Raw genomic sequence first — 27279 nt, 5'->3', positions numbered from 1 at the left:
TGGAAAAACCTATGGAATTTGGGGAGTTAGAGAGGTCTAGTGGGAAACCTGCCTTTGCCACTTATTGGTTCTGTGACATGGACATGTCACAGAGTCTCCCCCAACCCCACTCTCCTTATGTGTAAAAAGGGAGGAAATTTTACATACTTGCCTGGCGATGTGAGGATCTGAGTTAACCTACGTAATCAGTCTGGCAGAGTCCTCAATGAATGGCAGCCACTACTGTTATTAGCCATATATGTGAGGGTCATCTTTGTAGATTGTGGGGAGACCTGTAGCATGGCAACTCCCCTCTTCCTTCAGAGCACCTGGATGGCCACAGGGAAGCTGTGTGCATGAAGAGGGAGATCACCCACCATCCACCAAGCCCCCCACAGCTGTCTCCTGGACTGCACATGGGTGGTTCCTGGGAAAGCAGGATGACGTAGTGGAAGGACTGGTGGTGGCAGAGTTAGAGGGGCTCCTCTGCCCACTGTGGCACAGACAAGACTGTAGCGCTGAACTGTGCCTGCCTTTGTGCACTCTGAAATCTGGTTTTATTTCTTTGGTTAAGAGTATTTGGACTGAATGACCTCTAAGGTCTCCGCTGCCCTGTTCTCAGGCTCAGTGCATACTGACAGGGATGCCTGCATTGTTTCAACAAAAACACTAGATGCACAGTAAAACTTTGCCAGAATAAAAAGTGTACATAGCCACCCAACATGAATAGTTTATCAATGGTAATATACATTTCACCTTATAATTTATATCACATTTTTGTGACTTTCAAGTTTTCTTTCTTGTTAACTCATCTTTTGTCTCCAAATAGTTATAATTCTGCTAGGTTTTTTTTTTAGTTGGTTTTCTGAGCTCAATACTTAAAAGTTAAATTGCCAGTTCAAAGCCAGGTATCTGACAACACCATCATTAAAGATTCCATGTGTTCTACAAACACTTACTCGACAAACTTTCATCAAGTGACATCTGTAAACCAGGCACTGGGCTTGGTGCTAGGGATACAGAGGTGAATGACTCAGTTCTGCTCTGTGGAGCTCCAACCGAAAGGGCTACAGGCAAGTCACCACCCAGTTAGAGAAAGACTATGAAAGGACAAGCACCTACCCCAGCCTGGAATGCCAAAGGAGAAAGTGCCATGTGAGCCGAGAGTTGAAGCATGAGTAAGATTCAACCAGCCTGTACAAAGGCACAAAGACATGAAAATACTGCTACAACCACCATTAGATTAATTGCCCCCACATTAGCACAGTGTCCAATGAATGCACCCATCACTGACTGACTGAATGAATGAATTCGTGAGACAGCTTGGCCAAGTAATATTCACTGTAGTCATGCTTGCTCCGCAGCAATATAAACATTTTCAATACTTTATAGTTATTGGATGTCCACTGTGCACAAAACAGCCTCGTAGGAGTCATGGTGAATCATAAAGAGAAGAAAAAATATAATCTCTGCCCTCAAGAAAGATGCCTTAATTCAACAAATATTTATTGCGCTTTGTGTTTTTTCCAGATGCCTGGCACTTTTTAGATTGTGGAAAGAAAAAATAATAGATACTATGTATTAAAGCAAGAGGACAAACAGAAGGAGGCCAACAACAATTTCAGGATTACTAAGTCTTAGTTTTGAGGCTGTCTTAATTTTACCGTATAAGTCTGCAAAAAGTCTTGTTAACATTCCAAGCCCTGAAAATTATAAAGCAAAATATATATGTTTTAAAAGTCTAGAGGACTAAAAATAAAAGTGAGGTATTCAACATTAGAGAAAAAGAAAGAAATTAGGATTCTGGTTCCTACACTGCAGTCCCTTCCTTAATCTTTCCAATTCATCTCCAGGGTGGCTGAGGTCAAAACAGCCCATCTGTTCTCTTCCATCTATGCCGCAGCATTTGCAAACTCAAGACTGTTCACGCCATTCCGAAGGTCAGGAATGCTCGTGCTGTTCCTGTCTTCCTTGTCCTTTATCCCAGCTTATGTCCATAAAAAAGTCACACCACGTTTTTCCATACTGGCTATTTCTTCCTCTTGACTGTGGAATGTTACTGCTGTGCTCCTCCATAAACACTTAATGGCCTGCCACCAACCCACCAACACTTGAGCGAGAGCGCCAGGCTTCATCGCATGCGGCTCTATCAGAATCCACGCCTCGAAGTTCCTCAGAAGTTCTAATTTCAGGGTCATGAAATATTACATCACACCAATCTTCTAGACTTTTCAATGTCCTGTGGTTCCCACGTCACACAACTGTGAGGATCATCGGTTTAACGCTTAGTCATGTATAACTTGCTGCTGCCAATAGATTGTAACCTCCTTGTAAACACGAACTAGGTATCTTTTAATATCCCCCTGTGCTGAAAACAATGTTAGAAATATATCAAATGCTCAAAATATATGTGAATTATTTGCCTCATCGAGAGGGAAACAACAATGACTGATCCACTTCTAATTTGGGGCATTCACATAGATTTATTAGTCTGGAAGAATTTCCCTCAAAGATCTTCTTTGGTCTACGGTTAGGTAACGTTGACAATTGCATTAATTTTCAAAATTATATCAGCCAGTCAATTAATCAGCAACTTTTCCTAAACACCTACTAGAGTTACTATTCAATTTTCTAGAGAATTATTTACTTTAATAAATTATGGCTTGAATAAAACAAACACTATATTCCCTAGTATTCTGAAAACATACATTTACCAGATATGAATACATGAGCCTCAGAAATTTTATTTACATAATCAATAAATACAAAATTCCTGTGAATTGATGTAAATATGCTATAGTATAAATCACCATAGCTCCTAAGACATTAGTAATTATACAATTCTAGCTAAATATACAATATTTTAAAGTTTAGCTAGTTCCCAAATTTTACATAAGAAATTCATTCAATGGTGGATTTGTTTGTACTTGATGCTGTGTGAGAGGTTATTCACAAATACTCAGAAGTCAACTTCCAAGAAATACCTTAAATTACCTAGAAACTTAAAAAAAAGGTAGCAATTTGCCAGTAAGCGCCCCTATGATCTTTGATATCTTTAAACCAAAGGAATTTCTATACCTTTAAAATTCCAAAATGTTAGCACTGTTAGAAAGCCTTGCCCCAAAATGCCATTAAAATGTTATCATTTTCTATGTATTCCATTATTAAAACATTTTTTTTCTTTAAGCCTGGAAAGTACTGTTATGTCCTAATACTATGATAGCATTAGAAAATGTTATAAGCAATCACATTAGAAAATATAAATGGGAAAGTAAAACTATATCTCTCTCACATTGGTGAAGGCTGTATCAGCTAAAACATTTTGTACTGCAATATCCAGAAATCATAACAACAACAAAAAAGGGGCCGTATTGGTTCATGAAACCAATAAGCTTGATTTAGAACCAAGAACTCAGGTGTTCTCTGTGTCTCAGCTCTGATTTCACTTGGATTCCACACAGAGGTCTCACAGCAACTACAGGTGCTCCCTTAGTGGTTCCAATATGCCCACAGGATCCCCAAATCTCACATCCCACATCCCCCCAATATCTCCTATGTCCCTCCACTGCTTATTCAGGTAGCCCATCCTTAGACAGACAGATAGATACATACATACACAAACGCACACATATATGTGTATCTTATTCTCAATATGTGAGTTCAATTAGACAGTAACATAAGCTTGGAGGTTAAGACCAGCATTTTGCTAAAATGGAATGGAATAGATTTTAAAATATCAAAGGTATCACATATAGTAACAATAAATACCGTTTCTATAAAATGTTTGTTCCACTGAGTATGTCCACGTGTGAGTGTATATGCACAGGATCAGCTCCTACTACCGTCAAAAGTTCATTTAGTATAAACGCACCTTACAGCTCCTCCAAGTGCTGGATAAGCAATGTGAGCAAGTTACAAAGGCACGAAATAGCATGATAAAACTGTAAGTTATTGAAACTGACTGGAGCAAATCAGGAACTGGAAAACAGTCAATAGGGCAGGGGTGGTGGGTAGTGAGAGATAAGAATGGAGAAAATAGAACCAGACAAAAGGCCTTATCTTAGAGGCATTGGAAACTAAGCAAGGGTCTTAGGTGAGTAAGCACTTCACATTGATAAATTCTGGAGGGAGTACATTGCAGAGGGCAAACAGTGTAGGTCAAAAGACCAGTTAATAACAGGAAAACTAATGCAGTGATTCTCAAAGAAGACACTGATGGCATGATGTGTTGGGAAGATATAATGAGAAGATGGAATCCACAGAGCTTTATGACTGATTCGGTATAAGAGTTGAAAGAGAAAAAAGAATATTGAACAATGTACTGGCTTCAATATAGAGTTGGTATGGTGGTTCCAATCACTAAGACTGGGAACACGTTATAGGGAGCAGATTTGGGGGTGGGGAGAATCAGCTTGGTTTTGAATATGCTTACTTTAAGATCTGTGTAGGACATTCAGACTAAGGTCCCGCACGCAGCACAGATGAACTCAGAACAGAGTTTCTGATCGAGAGCCAGAGAGCAGTGAACCATCAACAATGTGGCCGCTGAACAACATGTAAGTAAGAAGAGGACCAGGGAAAAACTATGGGTCACCAACATCAAAGGAGTAGGCAGAGGGAAATAACACTTCAAGGGAGACCAAAGGAAATGATCAAAGAGATGGAGAGAGGATGGGACTCAACTACAATGCCCACAGAGAGATGAAGTTATATAAGGACTGAAAAGAAGCCACTGGATTTGGCAACAAAGAGGTTATTTGGCGGCAATTTGCAATGCTAGAGCCTCATTGCAGTGGATTGACTGGTAACTCAAAGGTAAATACAGACGATTTGTGTGTGTGTGTCATTGTGTGTATGAGTACGTGTGTGTTTTAGGAGCTTCAGAGTAAAAAGAAAGCAGTATATAGAGGGATGTGTAGGACAAAGAGAATGTTGTTTTCTTTTGTTTGGGGATTTTTCTTTTTTATTTGAGGGAAATGTGCACATCTTTGTAGGCTGAGAAGAAGCTACTAGAGAAAAGGAAATCGAAAGACAAGAGAATGTGAAAAGAACATGGTTCCACTGGAGACAAAAGTAAGTTTGACAAAAAGCACAAGTAGAAGTCTGTCTGAACCACCGCTATCCAATGAAACTGTCTGCAATGATGTTAAGGTTCTACACACCATCCAGTACAGCAGCTGCTAGCCACACGTGGCTACTGAACACTTGAAACGCAACTAGTACAACTGAGTAACTGAATTTTTTTTCTTGTTAATCTATCTTTTTTTGTTCAATTATTTTATTGAGGTCATATTGGTTTATAACATTGTATAATTTCAGGTGCCCATTATTATATATCAGTTTCTGTACAGGCTGCATTGTGCTCACCACCAATAGTCTAATTTTCTATCCAAACACAATACATAGGTACCACGATACCCCTTTTGCCCATTCCTTTCAGAGGAATGGAATTTTAAATTTTGGTTCATTTAAATTTAAATAGCTCTACTCTAGAGTGAATATGAGGCTGAGGCTCCATCAACCCTGGGGAGGGAGGCCTGAGTTGTTCATGCCTGACAGTCTTGTGTAGGAAGGACGGCTGTCCTGAGAGGTGGAGGACAGGGGAGGAACCTTGAGGGAAGCAGGGAGGTCTGGAAGGGACACAAGGAGAAGGTAGGAAAGAGCTGACCAGAGCAACTAAAAGCACAACACAGCAGAACTGAGGGCCCAGCTGAGACTGGAGACCACAACGTACGGCAGGCAGCATAGGAACAACTAAGGTAGGGAGTTGGCTTGAAAAAAGGTTGGGAGGCTGAATACCAGAAGCACTAACAATAGACTGTTGACACAAAACATGGTATGATAGACAGAGAAGGAAGCAAAGCCATGCAAAGCCATGTGGTCATACGAAAAAGAAGGAGGCAAGAGATCCAGGTCTCCATGAGGTCAAAGAAGTGATGTAAAAGGTAAGTGAGTGAGATACAGCAGGAGAGGGCAGATGGTTTAGGACCCGAGAGGATGCAGCAGTTCAAGGTAATGACAAGGTTTGGGGCGAGTCCTAGTTGGCTTAACGGAAGAGGCAGCAAGAAATGAGAAGTAACTTTGGATAGTTTTTCTGGCAGATATTGGGGTAACCCCTCATGGTGGCAGGAGCTGGGTTGCAGTGGAAGAGCATGAGCCAGCTACAAAGTCCTCGAGTCAGAAAGTCAGTTAGTGTGCTGTAAGGAGATACCCAAAGAAAGCCCATCAGAATAAGAATCTTTAGGGCAGCTTTCTTCAGAACATTTCACCAAACTGGAGAGGGGGGCAAGCGAGGAAGAGTAGGGGAAAGGTGGTCTCAGCTGCGGCATATCAGGAGGCCCTGGAGGAGGACTTTTTGGGAGAAGCAGAGACATAGAAGGAAGGCTGACCAACTGTCTGCAAAGATGATTATCTCCCAGCTGGGGTGGGTCACATTGCTGCCATAGTCAACCTGCCCACCCTTTATATTTCTCTATTCCGCTTCCCTAGGACTTTTGTTGTGTCTCTCTTTCTCCAAAGAGACAGAAGAAATAACCACGTTTCTGGCTATTAGTATCGTAAAATTAGGTCACAGTTTTTGTAGTTATCAAACGCTATTGTATTATTCAAAGGGAAATTTCATTCTCCACTTGTACAGTTCTCTCTGGTTTGGAATTGTCTTATCTAGCTCTTGAGTTTCATAAGGTTAAATTTCCCCATATGTGCACAATGGGATCCCTACCATCCGTATTGCGAGGCTGTGTCACGTTACTGTACCCACGCCATTCTCATCTTCATTTTATATATATTAGCTCTTCCTCACTTTCTTTCTCTCTTCCTCTCTCTATTTCACGACTTTAATGGCAAAAACTAGAAACTTAAATTTTCGTCCCTCTCCTGTAGCACGAATATTGCCCATGTGTGTACACACAAACACACACACACACACACACACACACACACTCACCTCTCCATGTCACACAGAGGCATTTTCTAGGTATTGTTCTTGCAACTATCACAAAATTATCAAATCCAAGATTGAACAGTGGCCTAATTTATTATTTATTAATAAAATATTTCTACTTTCTCATGGGTGTTAATATAATCTGTTGTGATGTTTTAGATGTGGGCATTCTTAATAATAATAATAATTGGTATCAAATTCCTTAACTGTATTCTCTGCTTCTTTCAAGAACTTATACTCCCCCCTGTGGCAATTTGATGGCAAAAAAGAAAAAAAAAACCCAGAAAACGGGATTCTAAGGACAGAATCACAATTCATACATCATTCAAAGTGACATAACAATGGTATGTGTCTTGCTAGAAAAACGCTGTAAACAGAAACTGTCACAACATTCCTTTCTTTCTGTGTGATCTACATATGCATGACCCCGAAACCTACTGGGCTAAGTGCTAACATTTGGCAAATGTGCTAAGGCAGAAATTTAATATCTGAAAATATTTAGTGATGAACTAAAAGGAAAGTTTTATTTTACTTTAACGAACATTTATTGAGCGCTTATTCTGTGGCAAGCTTTCCTTGGCGCTTTACAATATATTGAGTATTTAATCCTCACAAATTGTCACAACAATCTTATATGGTAGGAACTGTTAGAATCTCCAAGTTGGGAGGAGCCAACTGAGGCTCAGCGGAATCAAGGAGTTTTCTTGACGTTACACATGTCATAAAATGGTGAAATAATGAAATAAAGAAGAAAAAAAGACCTCTTCTGAAATAGTCAGACAGAGAAACACGAAGGCCAGCAAATTCTGTATTCGAATGAATTTCATATTATTTCTATTAAACAACTGATTTTTCGATCTGGCCTAGCTAAATCCAAAATGGTGGCTAATTTTATGAAACGCTTTAAACTATAGCATTAACCTATTTTAAGTAATAAAATTTCATACTAGAATGTCAAACTAGAATTGTTGAAAACCTTGTTTAATTACATATGAATCAAGTTTATTTTGTGAGGCTTTATTCTTGAGATCTTAAAAATAAGATGTAAACACCAAAGTTTTTTTTTCAGATGATCTATTGATATCTCTTCTTTTTCCTTTGTTTTTCTAGGCCTAGTTTGATTGAATATTGGGCTGCCTGCAATAGTAAAACAGTAGCATTTCTCTACCACCACCACTGCCAGGAACAATAAGGAACCCTAGCAAAGTGACAACCATCATCAGTGCTCCTCTAAAGGATGCCAGATGATGCGCCCATCACTGCCTTTGGTGCATTGGTGCTGCCATGGGTCACCTGCCCTCACATACACAGAGTCTAAGAATTCCCTCAGTCCTTGGCACTTACTGCAGACAAAATGGCTTTCAGATTGCCATTTCTGCTCAACATAAGGTCATTTTCCCGTCTTGGAAAGTTGAATGTGATGCATGAGAAATGTAGAAGATGAGAGTTCCTGAGCCCTCTCGAACTTAAGACCAGGCTTCAGTGAGTAAGATGAGAACATCAGAGAAGCAGAAGTGGTACCACCACGCCGTGGGCCCGCCCCCTCTGGCAGCTCCTTCGGAAGCTGGCCAGGAAAAGGCTTGACTGGAGAGGGAGGGGCCTGCCTGGAAAGCAGTCAAAGCCAACAGGGGCTACATTTGGCTGTGGCAGTGCCCAGCCCCACTGCAAAGTAAAACTGGTTCAAAGTCTACCTGACGCTGGCCAGGAAGTTTGCTCGCTCACCTACCGGAGCTGAAGGCAAGCACCCAGAGTCTCAGGATCGGCCATATATGGAAACGGCAGGGGAAAACACATGAGTCAGAAGAATCAACAGAGAGCCATTAGAACTGAAGAAAACGCCACAAAGATTCATTTGAACAAAGTAAGCTTTCACCATCCATGTGTGAGAAACAGCTTAATGGTGAAATATTTGCAGACATTAGCAAGTCTCGTTCTATGAAATTTTACCCTATATTTGTTAACTTTCACACACATGCATGGGTCAATAAGAAAATTCCCTCATAAACCTGCCATTCCTAGACAACACTCTCAATCTCTGCCATGGGTAGTCACCACGTAGATCTCATTTCATCAACAACATGAGATCAGTCGTGATTCAAATGCAATCATTTCATGGCAAAAGGACAGAAGGGAAAAGCTACAAGCCTGAAAGATGAACTGTATTCAGTTTAAGGACAGTGCATTTTCACTGAGGATGAAGATCATAAAACAAGCACTATGTCAATAGCATGCTGGGACATGTCTATTAAGGGAAAAAACCTATGTTGATAGTAGATATTGCTTCAGTGCCAACAGCCTGCCTAAGACTTGGTCATGGTATTAATTCATGAGGATAGCTTATCAGTGAATGATGCAATTATTCAAGAAGACTTTTATGATGCGTGTGGTTGGTGGGAGCCTCAGCATAAACAAGATTGCACTGAGCTACAGGCTGCACATTTTCAGTGTGGGCTGAGGCTGATGTCACAGTAGTATACACCCTGATATTAAGCTTCCCAGAGCATACTCATCATCTTGATTCATTTTTCCTTTTTTAGCTACATCAGTTTATTAGTGGATAAGAAGCAGCACATAGGTTGACACAGCAAAATCACAAAAATCCTAATTGTCAAAAAAATAAGTCTTTGTCTAAGCCCAAGGATCTCCCAATACAGATCAGTAAACATTATCTTTCTACTTCAGGCTTCTCTCAGACCACAGGATAATACTGATGGTGCCAATTAGCCCACGGGGTTTTATGTGCCTTCTAGGGTGTGTGCTTTGTTTAAGGCGATCTGAGATAACTGTCTTAAGAACGTACGGTGTTCAGAGATCACTGTAGATAGAATATGAAGAAAAGAAGCCAGTGGAGTTTGGAAGAAGAGGAAGGGTGTTCCCTTTAGAAGAACAGAATTCAAATTCACATATGCCCGCTCCACCTCTAGCCAAGCTTGTGTTATGGTACTTAGCCTTCTTGGACCGCAGTTTTCTCACCTGTAAAATGGGGAGAATAATACCTCCCAAGGTTGTTATGAAGTCGAAATGAGACGGTGTATGTGAAAGGGATTTGTATATAAACTTTCTACATAAATTTCTGGTGAAACAACCATATAGGCATCCATTTCAGGCATCCAGGCAGAGCTCTAAGAAGCATTCTTGTTAAATTGATCAGACAAAATTGGCATTGTGCATCCTAATGTCAAATTAAACAATGCATTAGTTCACTTTTACTTCAGATCTGATGATGTCAAGAGTTTACCTAGAGTGTGCTTTTCTTCTTCACATATGGTGCAAGCCCCAATCTAGAAGGGAAGACACCCTCTCAAAAAGCCTTATCCATGTGTTCAGATTTGAATATGTGATTCCCATAGGCAGTTATTTAAAAATTCACGCTTAGAAAAATGTTTCAGAAACAACTTTGTTGTCAGCATACTAGATTGCACTAGCTATCAGTTTCCATTTAATTTGAAGATTTCTGTGTAACTTGAAAATTAAAACTTCCATTTAATTTGAAAACTTAACTATGTAGCACAGTTCACATTATAAAATGAAATGAAAGAAAAACGTCAACCCAAATATATGTGGAGTGTAAAATGTCTGTGTCATTATGTTAAGGAAAAGGGCGCCATCTTGGTTTCTGAGAGATAAATAATTTAAAGAAAATATCATGGACAGAGGCAATTAATACATTTTTAGTTTTTTTTTTAATATTTACACACCATATTCTTACCTAGGGATTAGTGGCAGTTTACAAACTTTTCATTGAGGAAAGGAGAACTCTTTGAAATCTCTTCCTCCCACCCAAAAAAATGGAATGAAAACTATAAAATGGAAATGAAGGAAACAGATGCTATCATGTGATTAAAGTAAGCAGGATATAGAATTCCCTTTTATGTATCCTGAAAACTAAAAGCGAAATGTCTTATCATATTTTTCTCATACAGGTGACATGTAAGGGATATAAGAGGCATAAGACAAATCAAAAAGTTTCATTTTTTCAACGTCTCCAAAAAGTTTCATTTTTTCAACGTCTCTATCAATTCTGGGCATCTGACTTAAAGGGGAGAAGTAGGATTTGATTTTCTCTAAGCTCTCACAGAGTTTAAACCCCCTAAAATCCCCACGAAGATGAATGGTGTTATAAAGTCAGACTGTGATGGGCTTTTAAACTCAAAGCTCAGGTGGACTTAGTCTCAAGGGCAAGGAAGAGCCAGTGAAGAACAGAAGAGATAGATCAATTTAAAATCCTAATACATCACGTAAAAGTACTTTCATAAATATTGTCTCCTTGGGCTGAAAAATAACTCTGAGCAAGTGGGAAATGTGGGGCTCAGAGAGGATTAGGGCTGCCCTGACCTCACACCGCAGGTAAATGGCGGGCATGGAACTCACACCTCCAGGCTCCTAGTCAGTCCTCCGCGTTCTACCAAGTGATTCTCAAAAAGTATTCCAGGGAGGCCTGATGTTGTGAGAGGGGCCTCAGGTTTCTTGGCAGGAGGTAGGAGCACATTTCCAAGGATGAATGAGGGGGCCAGCTTGGTTTGCCCACCTCCACTCCCCCCAGCAGAATCTCTAGGGACGTAGTCACATATATTTTACACTAGTCTTTTCGAAATGATCTCTCCTTTCACTTACTCTCATTCTTGGAAATAAGTTCTCTAGTCTCAAATTCTCTCTTCCTCTTAGACCTATGGATCTGGTTTCTCCAAATCACTCATTGGAAAGAATGGTTACCCACCCCCCCTTTGCATTCCCACTCACTTATCACTGTTGAGTGTCCCCAAGGGGACTCTTCCCATTTAGGTTGAAAAAACAAACAGTTGTAAATACTCCTGGTTGCTAAACTGTAATAAACTTGAGTCACCCATCCGTCAGGGGAAGTGTTAGAGACACTCCATCGGTAGCAGCACACACGTCCTCCAGCACCATCTCAGATTAATGCCAGCGGCAGAGAGGCAACACAGGATTCTGATTAAACTAATAAAATAGTGCGACAAGTAATAAACACCATATTTTTAAATTCCTTTCCTTTCTCTCTTCTCTAACCCTCAACTCCATCTACAAGCAAGCAAATGAGGCAAACATAAGACACAGACCACATGGAACAGCCCTGACTACCTTGTGACAAACACCTTTGCATCGGAAAATATCCTAGGAAAGTCAGAGAACTAATTATAAGCAGGAAAAAGCAGGAGAAAATGAATGTAATTTAGATAGTAAACATCCGGGCTTCTTTCCTACCTCTGAACTCCCAGCCTGTACGCCCTCTCTTTAACCTTCATTTTAAGCAAATATAAGGCAACGTAAGCCAAGCCAGCATCCCTGAAGATTTTAGGATAATATTTATTACTATTTTGCAAAAGCCTCCTGGCACATCCTTTTTTTTGGTGAAATCCATTTACATGACTGAATTTGAGGCATGCTAGAAACATCGGAAGCCCACTCCCAACCCAGCATCACGACACATCTCTCAGTGTCCAGATGTCCTTATACGGCCAGACTTCCTATAACCCGGACAGCTCAGTGTATGCATTGCGTATGGGTCTTGGCTCTGGGTCACATTCCTCCGGTATGTTTCCCTGGGAGCTTTGATTTCCGCTTTGAGGGCTGGCACAGACTCCTACTGGCTCTTATAAGAAAATGTCTATGACTGAAAGTTGAAAATGTGCAAGATTCCTTCTTTAAGTACACAAACACTCCAAGTCTGGCCACTTTCCTGTAGTCCTGCCAGGCTTTCTCTATGTCTGATACCTGATCAAGTAACCTTTTTTTAAGGGGAAAAAACAACAAAAAACATAAGAGAAGGAATGTAGTACATCCACAGCTGAACATCTTACAAGACTTAACCAAACGTCCTGTACAAATGATGCCCGGGTAGACACACATACCTTATATAGCTCTGTAAATAGGACTCAGTGGCCAGCTCAGTGAATTCCTCATTTCACTGGGGAAAAAAATGCTCTCCAAAAAGCATTTGCTAGATAAACAGTTGCTTACAAGACAAAATTAGTGCATCTTAACCATTTGCACACAAATTCAAAGAATTTTTCTCTCCCAATTCTGACCTGCTGTCAATCAAAAGGGTTGGGATAAGTCATAGTTGGACAAAGTTATAAGAAGCCACTATTTCCACTTTACCGCCCAGGCGCACACAAACATTTGCTGAGTCATTTATAATAGTGCAAGAATTCAGATCCCATGGCATGAGTTAAGGACAGAGCGTCAGCCTTTCCCTTTGAATTTCCTGGCACTTGATGGTCCGTATCACAATATAAACATACTTTTGAGTCTGTGAATGTCTTGGGTGTCTCCTCTCTCTCTCTGTTACTCTCTTACTATTAATCTTTTATTATAAACCCTTCAAAAGATTTTTGAGGGCCGGCCTGGTGGTGCAGAGGGTAAGTTCACACGTTCCACTTTGGCGGCGTGGGGTTCGCTGGTTCGGATCCCAGATGCAGACATGGCACCATTTGGCAAGCCATGCTGTGGCAGGAGTCCCACATATGGAGTAGAGGAGGATGGGCACAGATGTTAGCTTAAGGCCAGTCTTCCTCAGCAAAAAGAGGAAGATTGGCAGCAGATGTTAGCTCAGGGCTAATCTTAAAAAAAAAATTTTTTTTTGATCCTAAAGCCTCAACCTAACATTATAATGCACAACATATTTTTCTATTCTGAGATTCCATGTTCTGTATATTTCAGTATGCTTATTTTTTCTTAGCCAGTACTAAAACCATCCATTTGGAGCTAACTAGGGACTTTTTGAGACTTCGAGGTCTCAAAAAGACCATGTGAATTTTACAGTAAAACCAAATTCTTTTTATAATACATCTGATATTTTTAACAACCCAGCAGAATAGTAATATCCTTGTTTTGTTTGTGGAGAAAGAGAAAATCAAGAAAGACTGAAAAAAAATAAATTACTAATTCCCTGAGAATTTTGATATAATTAACCATCATTAAACCCAGTGAAATAAAACATCTCATTATTATCATCATTTTATAAATGGAAACTTGGGAATACGGCTCCTACTTGTGACTTCTCTAAGATTTGTGAATGGCAGTTCTAAGAATACAGCCCCGGTCACCCAACGGTAACTGAGTCCAGCAATTTATCCCCTCCATGAATGAGAGTCTCCAGTCTGCCTCACCTGAAGCTGTTGACGGTGGCTCTCAAACTCTCCAGAGGATTCAAAAATTCCCCACCGTGCTCCCATCTACCTCACCCTGCAAGCCACGAGAGCTCACCACCAAGCCCACATCCCATCTTAGGCTAGGCTGCAGCTTCATATCCCTACCTTTCCCCATTTACCACACCTTTCCAACCATTAGTGGTACATGTAATTGGGGGTTTAGGTCTTGAAAGATTTCACTGTGGCTTCCCACATATTTTGGACTTTTAAAATCATCCACAAGGGAAGAAGAAGTTGGGGGCCAAGTTGCCTTTAATACGCATGTGGCTATTAACACAACTTGGAATGTCCCTTCTTTAAATAGGAACTTTTAGGCCTCTTCTCTTTGAGGAATGCTTGGAAAGAACATTAAATAACAATGATGAAAATTCTTCCTGAGCTTCAGAGGCCCCCTTTGCTGGCCATTCACACTGTTGACATGCAACTGCACTGTACGACATGTGGACTGCTTAACGAGGTAATTGTGCACAGATGATGTGGTCTATGCTGAAGTTGGAGTGGTTATTTTTTCCTTGGCTATTTTTCAGTAGAATGAATTGAAACTTTTAGAAACGTGGCCAGCTTAAACAGGCTGTTTTCAAATTATAAATCGATAGTGTTGTTTCTAAAGCCTGTCTTTGCACCAGAAATAGATATGTTTATCTGAAACCTGTACACTGAGGCATCAACAACCGAAATGAATCTACTCATTGGTAACATCAATGTCAAATGATGTGGCATTACAATAGGAAGACAAGGGATGGCCTGGAACCACTTTCCTTCCATAAAATGGTAACTGGAGATATTGACGAAAAAGCACTTCTACTATACATTCTGAAGGAAAGCACAATTAATGAGCCTTCAGTGAAGCTAACTAGCAATAATAAGAAATGGAGATGTGCTTAGACATTATGGGCCATATTTGACATCTGCACACAAGCAGAGGGAATAAAACCTGTTCTTGCCTTGACCTGATGTCACTCCATTAGGCTGCATGCTCCTTGGGTCAGAAGAAACCACAATCGTGATTCATAGAAGTGTAGAGAGTCATAAAGTATAATCTTCATTGACACTTAGTTTATAACCAGATACAACTGAGTACACCATTCTTGTTACATAATCAGATTTTTTACTGCAGGACAAACCAAGTCCAATCCATGTTTGAAGATTATAGGTTTTAGTATAAGAAAAATCTCTAATTTCTCAAAGACCCACAGCTGTGTTTAAAATGCCCCAAGTAAAGAGCAAACTTGCTGGCCCCTCCTGTCTGGTCCCCTCTCTTCCTGTCCACTTTCTCACCCCAAACCCCAGAGCCTCCACCTACCCACCATGTAGCCATTTGCTCTGACATAACGATAGACCCATTTTTCTGGAAATACTGATGCCCACTCATCCCCTTTCCCTCTCTCTATCCCCAGCAATAAAACTGCCAGATAGACTAAGAAAAAACAAAGCAAGAGGGCTGGAAATCTCCCCCAGAAACTGCGTGCATCCTCAGACCCCTGGCTTTGTTCTCTCTCTTGTCTGGCAATGGGCATCCAAACCGTTATCTCAAGTGACAAAAGATCAGATTCCTCCCGTCTCCAGGACGGATCCAGGAGCTTGCAAGTAGGCTTCTTGGGGATTTCAGCTGGTTAAAACCAACTGACCCATTTTCTGTAAAATCATTACAGAAATAATAAAAAGGAAGCCCTTTCGATTGTTTTAGGAATCCCTGCTGTCAGCTACCCACCCCCTTAAAAGGATTTATGTCACCGGGTAGTACAGGCCCAGCTATTAGAAACAGAAGTGAGTGTAGGAAAAAAATAACGGCTGATGTGTTCTTAAATGATATAAATCAGGAGCGGTGCGAAGAGGCAAGGGGAAAAAGAAATCCTATTTGGTGCTGGAAATACTGAGCCTCTTTTTTTTTTTTTTTTTTTTTTTTTTTTTTTTTTGGTGAGCTGGAGTGTGCCAGCTTTTTCAGACGGGAGGAATGCTGAGTGTCAAGGGGTCAGGATCAATCCGGTGTGAGTTGATGAGGCAGGAAGGTGGGGAGGAATGCGAGGAATGTCCCTGTTTGTGTAGGACTCCATTCAGCTCATTGGCGAGCCGGGGCCGCCCGGAGCGTATAAAAGCCGGGGCCGCCCGCCCCAGCCGCACACCGCCACTCTTCCCGCAGAGAGCAGCAGCCTGCCGCCCAACCCGGCCCGCCCGCTCCCCCGACGGCAGCCGCCCGGCAGACACTCCGCGACCACAGCCCGCCGGCCAGGCCCCCGGCCGACCCGAGCCTGAGCCCGATCCGGATCCGGATCCCGCGCCGCCCGCCCGGCCCCCGCGCCCTCGCCGCTGCGCCCACCTCTGCGCCCCGACCATGTCCGCCGCCGGCCCGGGCCCCGTGCGCCTCGCCTTCGCGCTCCTCTTCGCCCTGTGCAGCCGGGTAAGAGGCGGATCGCGGCGGCGCGGGGAGGCCGGGCCGGAGGGGAGGGAGGGAGGGAGGGAGAGCCGGCGCCCGCTGACCGCCCCGTCTCCCTCCCGCAGCCCGCCGCCGGCCAGGACTGCAGCGCGCGGTGCCAGTGCCCCGGCGCCCCGGCGCCGCGCTGCCCAGCCGGTGTCAGCCTCGTGCTGGACGGCTGCGGCTGCTGCCGCGTGTGCGCCAAGCAGCTGGGCGAGCTGTGCAGCGAGCGCGACCCCTGCGACCCGCACAAGGGCCTCTTCTGCGACTTCGGCTCCCCCGCGAACCGCAAGATCGGCGTGTGCACCGGTAAGACCCGCAGCCCCCGCCCCCCGCCCCGCGCCCCGCGCCCCGCGCCGGCCGGAGGGCCCAGGGCGCTTGGGGACCGGCCACATCCCCACTCACGCCCACCTTTGCGCCAGAAAGTCAGCCGAATTGAGTCCCTTCTTCTGGCTGTTTCCAGCCCGCCCCCTGGAGCCCTGCTCCCAACTCGCATCCCTGACACGCTCCCTGCTGGATGCCTGACCCCTGCATCCTCCCTTTTTCCCTTCTCTCCTTCAGCCAAAGATGGTGCCCCCTGCGTCTTCGGAGGGACGGTGTACCGGAGCGGAGAGTCCTTCCAGAGCAGCTGCAAATACCAGTGCACTTGCCTGGACGGGGCGGTGGGCTGCGTGCCCCTGTGCAGCATGGACGTTCGCCTGCCCAGCCCTGACTGCCCCTTCCCGCGGAGGGTCAAGCTGCCCGGGAAATGCTGCGAGGAGTGGGTGTGCGACGAGCCCAAGGACCACACCGTGGTTGGCCCCGCCCTCGCCGGTGAGTTGAGTCGTCCGCTAAGTCAACGTGTGATTCTTCCCCCCGGGGGCTGAGTCCCAACTCTGCCAAGCGAAGGGGGAAATATCTCATCCTGGCGTCTTACCTTGTGTTTGTGTCCTCTGCTCTCACAGCCTACCGACTGGAAGACACGTTTGGCCCAGATCCAACTATGATTCGGGCCAACTGCCTGGTCCAGACCACAGAGTGGAGTGCCTGTTCCAAGACCTGTGGGATGGGCATCTCCACCCGCGTTACCAATGACAACGCCTTCTGCAGGCTGGAGAAGCAGAGCCGCCTCTGCATGGTCAGGCCTTGCGAAGCTGACCTGGAGGAGAACATTAAGGTACGTGTTCTGCTCCTAGTAACTAACTTTCATGGCATGATAGTGGAGAGGACCAAATTTAGGTTTCTTACCACCCTTGTTATTATAGACCTATTATCTCCAAAATTGTCTAACCATTGAGCTGTTTTGCTGGAATGAGATGTTATGTAATAGGAACCACCAGCATTCCACTACAAAATCCTCTGCAGTCGTTAGTTAATTCAAGACATCCCAAGAGAGTCAGTGTCTATTTTTAGAAAACTAGCAAATAAAACTCAAACTTCCTCTCCTCGGAATATAAACAGAAGTCAGAAAAACCCAAATACACAGAGGTTGAAGAAAGCCACTCCCCTCGCAGTCATTGATTTTTCTCTTCTCCCTCTGCTTCCTTAGAAGGGCAAAAAGTGCATCCGTACCCCCAAAATCTCCAAGCCTGTCAAGTTCGAGCTTTCTGGCTGCAGCAGCGTGAAGACATACAGGGCCAAGTTCTGCGGAGTGTGCACCGACGGCCGGTGCTGTACCCCCCACAGAACCACCACCCTTCCCGTGGAGTTCAAGTGTCCTGACGGTGAGGTCATGAAGAAGAGCATGATGTTCATCAAGACCTGTGCCTGCCATTACAACTGTCCCGGAGACAATGACATCTTTGAGTCACTGTACTACAGGAAGATGTATGGAGACATGGCATAAAGCCAGAGACAGTGAGAGACATGAACTCATTAGGCTGTAACTTGAACTGATTCACATCTCATTTTTGTGTAAACATGATGACTTCAGTAGCACAAGTTATTTAATTCTGTTTTTCTAACTGGGGGAAAAGAAAAATTCCCACCAAACTCAAAATACTGTGCTATGTGACATTCAAACAAATAGTCTATCAACCCCAGACACTGGTTTGAAGAAAGTGAGACTTGACCGTGGGACTACAGTAGTGCATAGCACCAGAATGTACACTAAGGTGTGGCTTGAGGAGCGGTGGGAGGGCACCAGTAGAAAGGCTTGTCATCTTAAAGTTGGAATGTGCCTGCTATTTGGAGTGTCATTAAGAAAGAAAATTTTAGCACGCTCACTGACTGCCTGTAGCTCCAGCGACAGCTAGGATGTGTGTTCTCCAGCCATCACGGGGCTGAGTCAAGCCCCGAGGCAGGACAGCAGATTCAGCTCTGACATTCTGATTCGAATGACAGCGTTCGGGAATCAGAATCCTGTCTATTAGACTGGACAGCTTGTGGCAAGCTAATTTGCCTGTAACAAGCCAGATTTTTTTTATTGATATTGTAAATATTGTGTGTATATATATATATTTGTACAGTTACCTAAGTTAATTTAAAGTTGTTTGTGCCTATGTTTATGTTTTTAATGCTTTGATATTTCAAATGTTAGCCTCAGTTCTGAACACCATAGGTAGGACGTAAAGCTTGTCTGATAATTCAAAGCATGAAATGGAGATCCTGCTCAGGTGGAGGGACAGTCCATCAAAACAGAGTGTTGGCTGAAGGTGAGGCAGCAGTGTCCTTGGAAGTCTGATTTGTAGGCTGGCAATATGGGAGCCTCACTTTGAGTAAACAAATGGCCTTTATTAAAAAATGAGTGGCTCTATATAGCTGATCAGTTTTTCCACCTGGAAGCATTTGTTTCTATTTTGACTACGACTGTTTTTTGGACAGTTTATTTGTTGAGAGTGTGACCAAAAGTTACGTGTTTGCACCTTTCTAGTTGAAAATAAAGTATATATTTTTTCTATAAAGTGCTTGGTTATTCATTTATTCTCTAAACATTTCTGAGTATTCTTGAGTATAAATGGGAAGCTTTTGTTTGCCTTAAAATAAATCTCCAATAATTTTGTAAATATCTTTCATCACATCCTAATTAATTGGTTAATCACTTCAATGGAATTTTTACATAAACATTTCACACTGAATCAAGTAGCACAAACTTGCAGGCATACACACTATATTGGGCACGCAGGCATTTTTTTTTTATCATCACAGTACTTTATAAACATTTAAATTCAATTCTTTCTAGATTTCTTGTCTCCACCAGCCCCTATTGTATTACACTTGGTCCTGTTTACATTCAGTGCCTTTCTTGCAGGCATTTAATTTCTAACCCTCTATATCACAAACTAGTCTATGTGCCTTGCATATAGAAAATATTTATTTCTTTAATTTGTGTACTCTACCGTAGATCTATTTCTGAACCTTAAATCTGAATTAAAATGGAGCTGTTTAATGTCTTATTTTGTATAATTCTGTTTTCGGTTGCCAGATAACCAATCACAAATAGATGACAGCATAAGTAGAAAAGAGGGGGCACAAGTGGAAAACGGAGGAATAGCAGGTCTTCCATTCACTAACATTAATAGAAATTTATCTTAAATTAAAAGCAACTCCTCCGTTTCCCCAAGTTTTGACTTTAACAGATCTCAAGATCAATAGTTTACCACGTGGTTTGTAAGGGACAAAATGGAATTGTTCAAGAAGCCTGGTGTGGACATGATATTGGATCTGTCCAGGCCTCTACTGAGAAGACAAGTACTGAAGTAAGTGGTAAACAGAAGAAATACTCCAAGGACAAATAGAAGCCCAATTTTTTCCAGATGAGAATAGCTGTGGATTCTAGGGAAAAAAAATAGTTGCAGACAGACTAGCCCCATCACAGGGTAATTAGCAATGTTGTAGTGCCAGTGTCATTCCAAGAGACAAAAATACATCTGAAAATAAAGACTAGCTCTACAAACAGTGCCCATGCCACAAACCAAAGGGAAAACTTCCCGTGTTCAAAATGTGAAAAGTATTTCTGTTCAAAACATTGGACTTTTAGGATACACCCACGTATGTATATAGTAACACTGTCAGCAGCTGCACCCCACTTCCCCAAATAAACCGACATGCACATACACACGCGCGCACGCACCCCCAGTACATCGTTTGCTTCACGTTTCCTTTCTGTCAATTGTCTCCTAACTGCAAAGATGAAGGGCCATGGTAAATGAGCCTGACTGTTTTAAAAGAAATTTGAGAATTCTGGGAAGATAGGTGTAATAATAGAAGAATACAGTTTAGGTTTTCCAAATCTCCACACAAAAGCAAAGCAACTAGATTGTAAAATCAAAACCCCATGAGAAATATTTGTAACAAAATTAGGTGGCAAGGCATCCATAGACCCACAAAATATGAGTGGGGGAAAACCACCCACCATCACAAGACATGCACTGTGTCAGCACACGTGTGGGAAAAGCAGAGGGACACAACAGCATACCTGATGCTTCTGAGAAGCGACGAGCTCCAAAACAGCCAACCGTGAGATACAGGACACCAACTCTAGAAGAGCTTCTGAAACCGGTAGGGGTTTTGTCCTCCAACAAAACTTAGAAACGGGGCTCTCTCCCATGTGAGGACTCTACACTCCTGGGAGTGGAATCAAAACTGAGCAGGTCAGAGACAATAAAGATGCTGAGAGAGAAGGTCCAGATAAAAATGAGGAGAGAAATAGAGGTTTGAAATCTCTGGAAGCAAACTGCCATATTTTTAATACTGCCTGAAAACAACAAAAGAAGGTGCTTTGTGAAGGTAGCAAAGCTATCTAAACCAAGCCTCCTTCCTGAACAAAGTTTGGGAAAACTAATTTCATATAAAAAATAGGAAAACAAAATTATCAAAGCCAAATCGCATGCAGTTATTACATGAAAAAAAAATAATAAAGGGCAGAATAACATCCCCACAGATAGTAAAAGCATGCCAGAAATACATGCCCAGAAAACATGTCAAAATTATAACCTACTATTTCAAAAGAACATTGAGAAAATGACATTAGAAATGATAAAAAGGAAAAAACTAATGACATAAAATAGCAACATAAATCAGAATTAGTAAAACTTAGGAATATAGAGAGAAAACTCAAGAAGGAGCTAGAAATAAAAGAAATATGTCAAACTAGAAGGAACATAAGAGTCAATAAACACAACTGATAATTCCTTAAGAAGAATGGCTGGTGAGAAGGAGGGAAAATTTTTAAATAAAACAAGAATAGAAATATTTCAAGAAAAAGTGATAAATAGTGTAGACAGGCAAAGAAGAGCCAACATATGGACAGTAGGAGTTCCTGAGGAAGAAAAAAAAACAAAGCTAGAAATCAAGAAAACTTTACTGAAATAAAAAAGGATTTGAAGGCATATACTGAAAGAACATGCCATGTACCTAATAAAATCAACCAACACCAAGACATATTCTAGTAAAATTGCTGGAATATAAAGAAAAAGGAAAAATCATCAGGATAGCTGGGTAAAAATAATACAAACTTTATAAGTAAAAGAAAATTAACTTGTCATCAGACTTTTGGACAGCAATACTTTATCCGAAAAAAACTGGAATAACATATTTAAGGTACTTCAGGAAAGGAAATGTGGGCCAAAGAAGTTTTATCCTCCAAAACTGACATTCAAGAACAAAAAACACATACAAACTGTCAGAAATGTAGAAGAACTCAGGGCATATTGCTCCTCTGAGCCCTTCTACTACAGCAGCTCAGAAAACAAAAATGTATGAGAGATATTAACATAAGAACTGGTGGTGAGTATTAACTATAGCTTACCTTTAAAACTAAGACTAAAGGACTGTTAAGAGGAGAAAGTATGGTATACAGTGACCATATGCTCTGACAGCGTAGTGTGCAACCATGAAAGATTTGGGGAGAGAATAGAGATAGCACATGTCCCCCCTCCCCCCCAATATTTAACTCCTTTTATTAGTGGTGGTGGTGGTATTGTTATTCTGAGACTGGTGGGTTTGAAATGTGGGATAAAGCAAATGAGCCACTACGAATATTCTAATTCTATCCCTACTGTTGGTGAATACTGGGATTCTTGGTGAGGAAGTCAGAAAAGACAGATGTGATATAAAAGGGGTTCAGTTAAGTTCTGCAATCCTGAATTTGAATTAGAAACAGCAGCGTAAATTTATGATGTATTTTATCTTTTAAAACACACACATACACGCACACATACATACACTTGTATTTTTCTTACATGAGCTCACTGAAAAGGCTTAGATAAAACAACAACTTAAGAGCAACGGCCATCCCTAGACTCGGATTGTGCTCTTGAATTGTTACTTTCCGCTAAAAGAAACTAGGGCTTCCTGGAGAACGGCTGATTCCAGGTCTGGGGCAAGAATTGTGGAAGATAAATACATTTATGCAGGGTGTATCTTTTCATGTTGTACGATAATGAAGTTAACAAGGACAATTAAGATCATATTAACAGGATTCGGGAGGCAAAGTGAAGAGACTCCTACTACAGACGGGGCAATCTGAGCTTCTGTCAGCGTCGGAATCGCAGTGCAGTAAGCATATCAACCATCCTTGAATTCATCAGCTTATGATGATGGTTAAAGAAAAATCCTACTTGGTCACCTGAGAATGGTGGGGACTCTATTCATTTTACACAAAATGTAATCTTTCTATGATCACTTCTGTATCCTATTTTTGGTACTCCATACATCTAACTGTGCCTCAGAAGAGATTGGCCCAATCTGTACCAGCCCCAGACGTAGTCCAGAGATGACTTTTAAAATAACTAACTCTCTTAGTCAGTAGTGTTGGTTTCATGATGGTTAAAGTAATTTTATATTATTTTTTTATAATTGTACTTTTCAAAATTTTCTGAAATGAACATGTATTATTTTATAATAAAAAAAAGATTTTTGAAATAAACCTTTCTTCTCCTTATTGAAAAATAGCAAGGAGGGCCAGCCCCAGTGGTCTGGCAGCTAAGTTCAGCCTGCTGCACTTTGGTGTCCAGGGTTTGGTTTCCTGGTGTGGACCTACACTGTTCTGTTAGTGGCCATACTATGCTGGTGGCCCACATACTAAAAAATAAAGGAAGATTGGCAGAATGTTAGCTTAGGGTGAATCCTCTTCGGCAAAATAAATAAATAAATAAACAGCAAAGAATACGCCAAAAAATATAGAGTTTTTCATGGTTTTGGTTTAGATAAACAGTTCCTAATACATAAATCAATAAATAGCTTAGCTATTTAAACCACAGCTCCTTAATAAGCCGTGTACCTAGGAGCATGTGCAACACACATATAACCTTCACGTATTCATATTCATGTCTATTCAGCGCATTCTCTTACCTCTTTTTCTCATGCCATAAATAAAATCATGGAAGATTTTCCTCCATAAGTTTATAATAACTATTTTTCCTTCATGAATCATACTGATTATATATAGACTGTTGCTAAGACTAAGAATAAAGTAAACAACGTAAAATATATCTTTAAAATACTAAGTCAGATTCAAAATCTAAATATAGGACCCAAAGTAACAGATATGGAGACTTGTTTTCTATATTAGATGTTTAAAAGATAGTCAAAGAGTTAGTAAGAAATGTAGAGCTTCATTGATGAATTCGAATTTACATCTTGAGAATATAAAATATATTAAGACTTGCATTAGGTTAACGAATTCTAACACAGTTTTGTCAGTACAGTTAACAAGTGTAATTTAGAGCAATGTAGTCACTTTAGAAAACTGTATATCAGTATTTACTAAAGCTAAACATATAGCACCTGCGACACAGCAAACTTTCACTCCTAAGTCTAGAACCAAGAGAAATGAACAAAATACATATACAAAATTCTCAAAGCAGTTTTACCCACCTCCAAACTGATAACAGCCCAAATTTGTGACAATAGGAGAATGGATAGAATGTAGACTATTTATGCAATGAAATAATATACAATAAAAAAGAACTACTAACATTATGTTGAGTGAAGAAAGTCAGACACCAAAGCATACACACCATATGATCTCATCTACAATGACATTGAAGAATAGGCAACACTAATCAACAGAGGTGGAATTCAGAATAACAGTTACTTTGGAGTTGGGAGTATGAGAAAACTTGGCATACATTTATTACATGTATATTATGTTTTAATTAAAAGGTTTAAAAATTAAGTAAGTGAATTCAAGCACTTTTTTGAAAAAATTTTTTCCAAACATTAAAAGAGATTATCTGGGGGGTATTTTTTTCCATCTTTATAACATTCTAGATTTTCCAAATAGTTTACAAATAATAGTTATTACTTTATAATTGGAAAAAGATAAACCTGTTTTTAATGTTTCAAATGATAACTCCCCAAAGATAACAAGTAGCGCGTAGAACAAGTTTTACTGCATAACAGAACGCCTGTATAACAGAACGCCTACGCCGCCATCTGTATGGAAAATGAGATGGAGAAATTAATGGGGTAGAACCTCAAAACTAGAAGCACTTGTAAGAAGAAAGTCCCCCAAAATGCACAAATATCTTAGGGAGGCATTGGATTTGCCTTTTAACGTCAGATGGACTCATGCTAATTTTTATTTTAATCTCAGAGGACAGATTGACCTCTTCCAACATTTATTTATTTATTAGCTTATCAGCAGTCTCCTTCATTAAAACATAATTCCAAAATTAAACCAATGAATGGAATCCATGAAACTGTATATTTGATGTATATTTAAAGGGACTCGATGAACATCACTTAGTTATAGAGCACAAAAAGATTTCAAGGTGTCTGGCGTCCTATGTGGAAAATGTCTCACTAGTAAATTTCCACTTTAGCAATAGTGTTATCAACACATTAAATTATGTGTGTGTTTATTTCCACAGGACACAGGAAGGCAAATGGACAGAAAACACTACTTTTATGAAAACAAAAATTGCTCTTATCCACACTGCCTTTACCTAATTAATACAAACAAACCCAAAAAACCAGAAACACCAGCTCTAGCATCCTGGGGCAGCGTGGGAGGAGTGAAGGGGAGAGGAGGAGGTGATACTTTCAATAATTTTTACTCACATGTGAATAAATAAAAACTTCAAACCAAGCCCAGATGTTTGATTTTTAAAAAGTAGTTACTCTGCATAGACTCACTTTTATACAAGAAATCAGGCTTCATGAATGTCACTGGGGGCATCTTGGTCCTTTCGCTGAAAAGGCTGGGCTATGAATAAACACTGTAGTGATTACAATTTAGTCCAAGATGTAATAAAGACAAAGGGAGAAATAATAAGGTCCAGGAATCTGATTGGTTGAGGCACCTTTTGTAGTCAATGCCTTGCATTTTTATGTCAACTCCAGTCTCTGATTATCTTTATAAAAATAAGATGCAAAGCACGTAAAGTACCTAAATCTAACTGCTGATGTGCTGGGTGCCATACAAAGAAGTTAGAATTTAGGAAATACAGATAGATTTAACACAAAGGATACGTAATCCAGGATTCAGTAGAGCAACTTGAACTGGGAAATTGTGACAAAAATATTAACTGATGCATCTTCCTCCACTGCTAACAATGTTGCCTAGGCTCCATTTTTCAAGTTATTTTATACTGATTTATTCTATGTTTGGGATTGAAGACCTTTAAAATTGAAACCCTTAGCATTAAAAAAAAATAAAAGATTATTATTCTTGATTCTTTTTTCAAATATTCTTTTATATCATTCCAGAGGAATTCTTTTTTTGATGAGAATAGGCCCAACTCCTTATTTTTCTCCCCAGTCTGAATTCCTCTCTAGCTAAATTCTTTCTGATTTGTGGTCAGTATGTGTTATACCCTCTCTAGTGAGCTATTAGGAAGTACTGAAAATGACATTAAATCCAACAGCTTAGGAAATATTTTCTACATGACTGTTTTTTTTTTTGTTTTGCTTTTTGCATTTTTTGAGTTTTAAACTTTATCCATAATTTGGGCTGATGAATCTCAGCCCAGAGATTATTTCATGTCATTCATAATCTTTAACACAGGGCTGTTAGGCGAGTTTACATGCTTACATTAAGGAGCTCTGAGAGGTCTAGGCAGTTCCCAGGACTCTATTTGCGTGGATGCCTCGATGTAGGGATGTGGTGAGAGAAGGGGTGTGTGGGGCATGAACCAACACTCTAGTTCCCTGGATCTGGGGAGGGAGTCCTGGGCTTTTTAGTGTGACCTTTGGAAAATACCTTCTAGGGAAGGCAGCAGCTCTGGCAAAGTGAGTTCATGTGTTCTGCCTTGGTGAACAGCAAAAGAAAGTGGGAAAGGCAACAGAAACAGGGTCCTGTTATGCATACTTTTACTTCACTCATACAACTCTTGGTGGCTTTCATCCCTTTTCGTATGAATCTGTCAATTTTCTGCCATCAGTTGTGGTAGCCTCTCTCTCACACTGTTCTAAATATGGTTGCCTAGTGACCTAACACACACAGATTGCTCAGCTAGCTGGAGTACGCAGAGGACCCCACAGTGAGAAAACACTCATCAATCTTTCAAGCCAGAAGTCCAGCATCTCCGTCTGTGGGACTTTTCTACCAGAGGTATGTAGAGCAGCTGACGGAGATATAAAGGGCTTTGGAAAAACAGTGTGGCATCCTAACTGCCCCTAAAGGGCTTAACAGGGAGCCTTTGGAGAGTGGTGGTCTTGAGGAGGAATGTTGGAAGTCTGATGCTCCCATTAGTCACTGAGGGAAACCAGAGCTTTTTTCAGAAGATATTTGGGATTGAGGTGCTTTAAAATTGAACCTTTTAGAATTCAATGGGATTCCAGGGACAGAGAAGTCAGGTGCTGATAGCAATCACTTGAAGCAGTGTTCACCAGCAGGTGGATCTGCTGGG

At 41.1% G+C, this 27279-nt stretch overlaps 1 protein-coding gene and 1 long non-coding RNA gene across 10 annotated transcripts in view; one reads left to right on the top strand and one right to left on the bottom strand.

Annotated features, from left to right (window-relative positions):
* LOC111775378 (uncharacterized) overlaps window positions 1–27279 on the bottom strand; it is a 149201-nt gene that overhangs the window by 110983 nt on the left and 10939 nt on the right. Inside the window, exon 1 of one of the 9 annotated variants that reach the window (XR_011422232.1) lies at window positions 17421–17771. The exons of 7 other annotated variants lie outside the window; for them this stretch is intronic. This is a non-coding gene — a long non-coding RNA (uncharacterized lncRNA). Of the gene's footprint in view, window positions 1–1101; window positions 1169–17420; window positions 17772–27279 lie in introns of those variants that run through there. One more of the 9 variants, XR_011422228.1, reaches the window with a different exon arrangement.
* On the top strand, window positions 16017–19386 carry CCN2 (cellular communication network factor 2). The gene is made up of 5 exons (XM_023651101.2): window positions 16017–16489; window positions 16591–16813; window positions 17066–17317; window positions 17449–17660; window positions 18033–19386. The coding sequence occupies exons 1-5, from the start codon at window positions 16046–16048 to the stop codon at window positions 18327–18329; spliced, it is 1428 nt and encodes a 475-aa protein (XP_023506869.2). The 5' UTR covers window positions 16017–16045; the 3' UTR covers window positions 18330–19386.

The sequence above is a fragment of the Equus caballus genome, chromosome 10, assembly GCF_041296265.1.
Source record: "Equus caballus isolate H_3958 breed thoroughbred chromosome 10, TB-T2T, whole genome shotgun sequence".
Taxonomy (NCBI): domain Eukaryota; kingdom Metazoa; phylum Chordata; class Mammalia; order Perissodactyla; family Equidae; genus Equus; species Equus caballus.
This window is presented reverse-complemented; position numbering and strand designations above follow the sequence as displayed.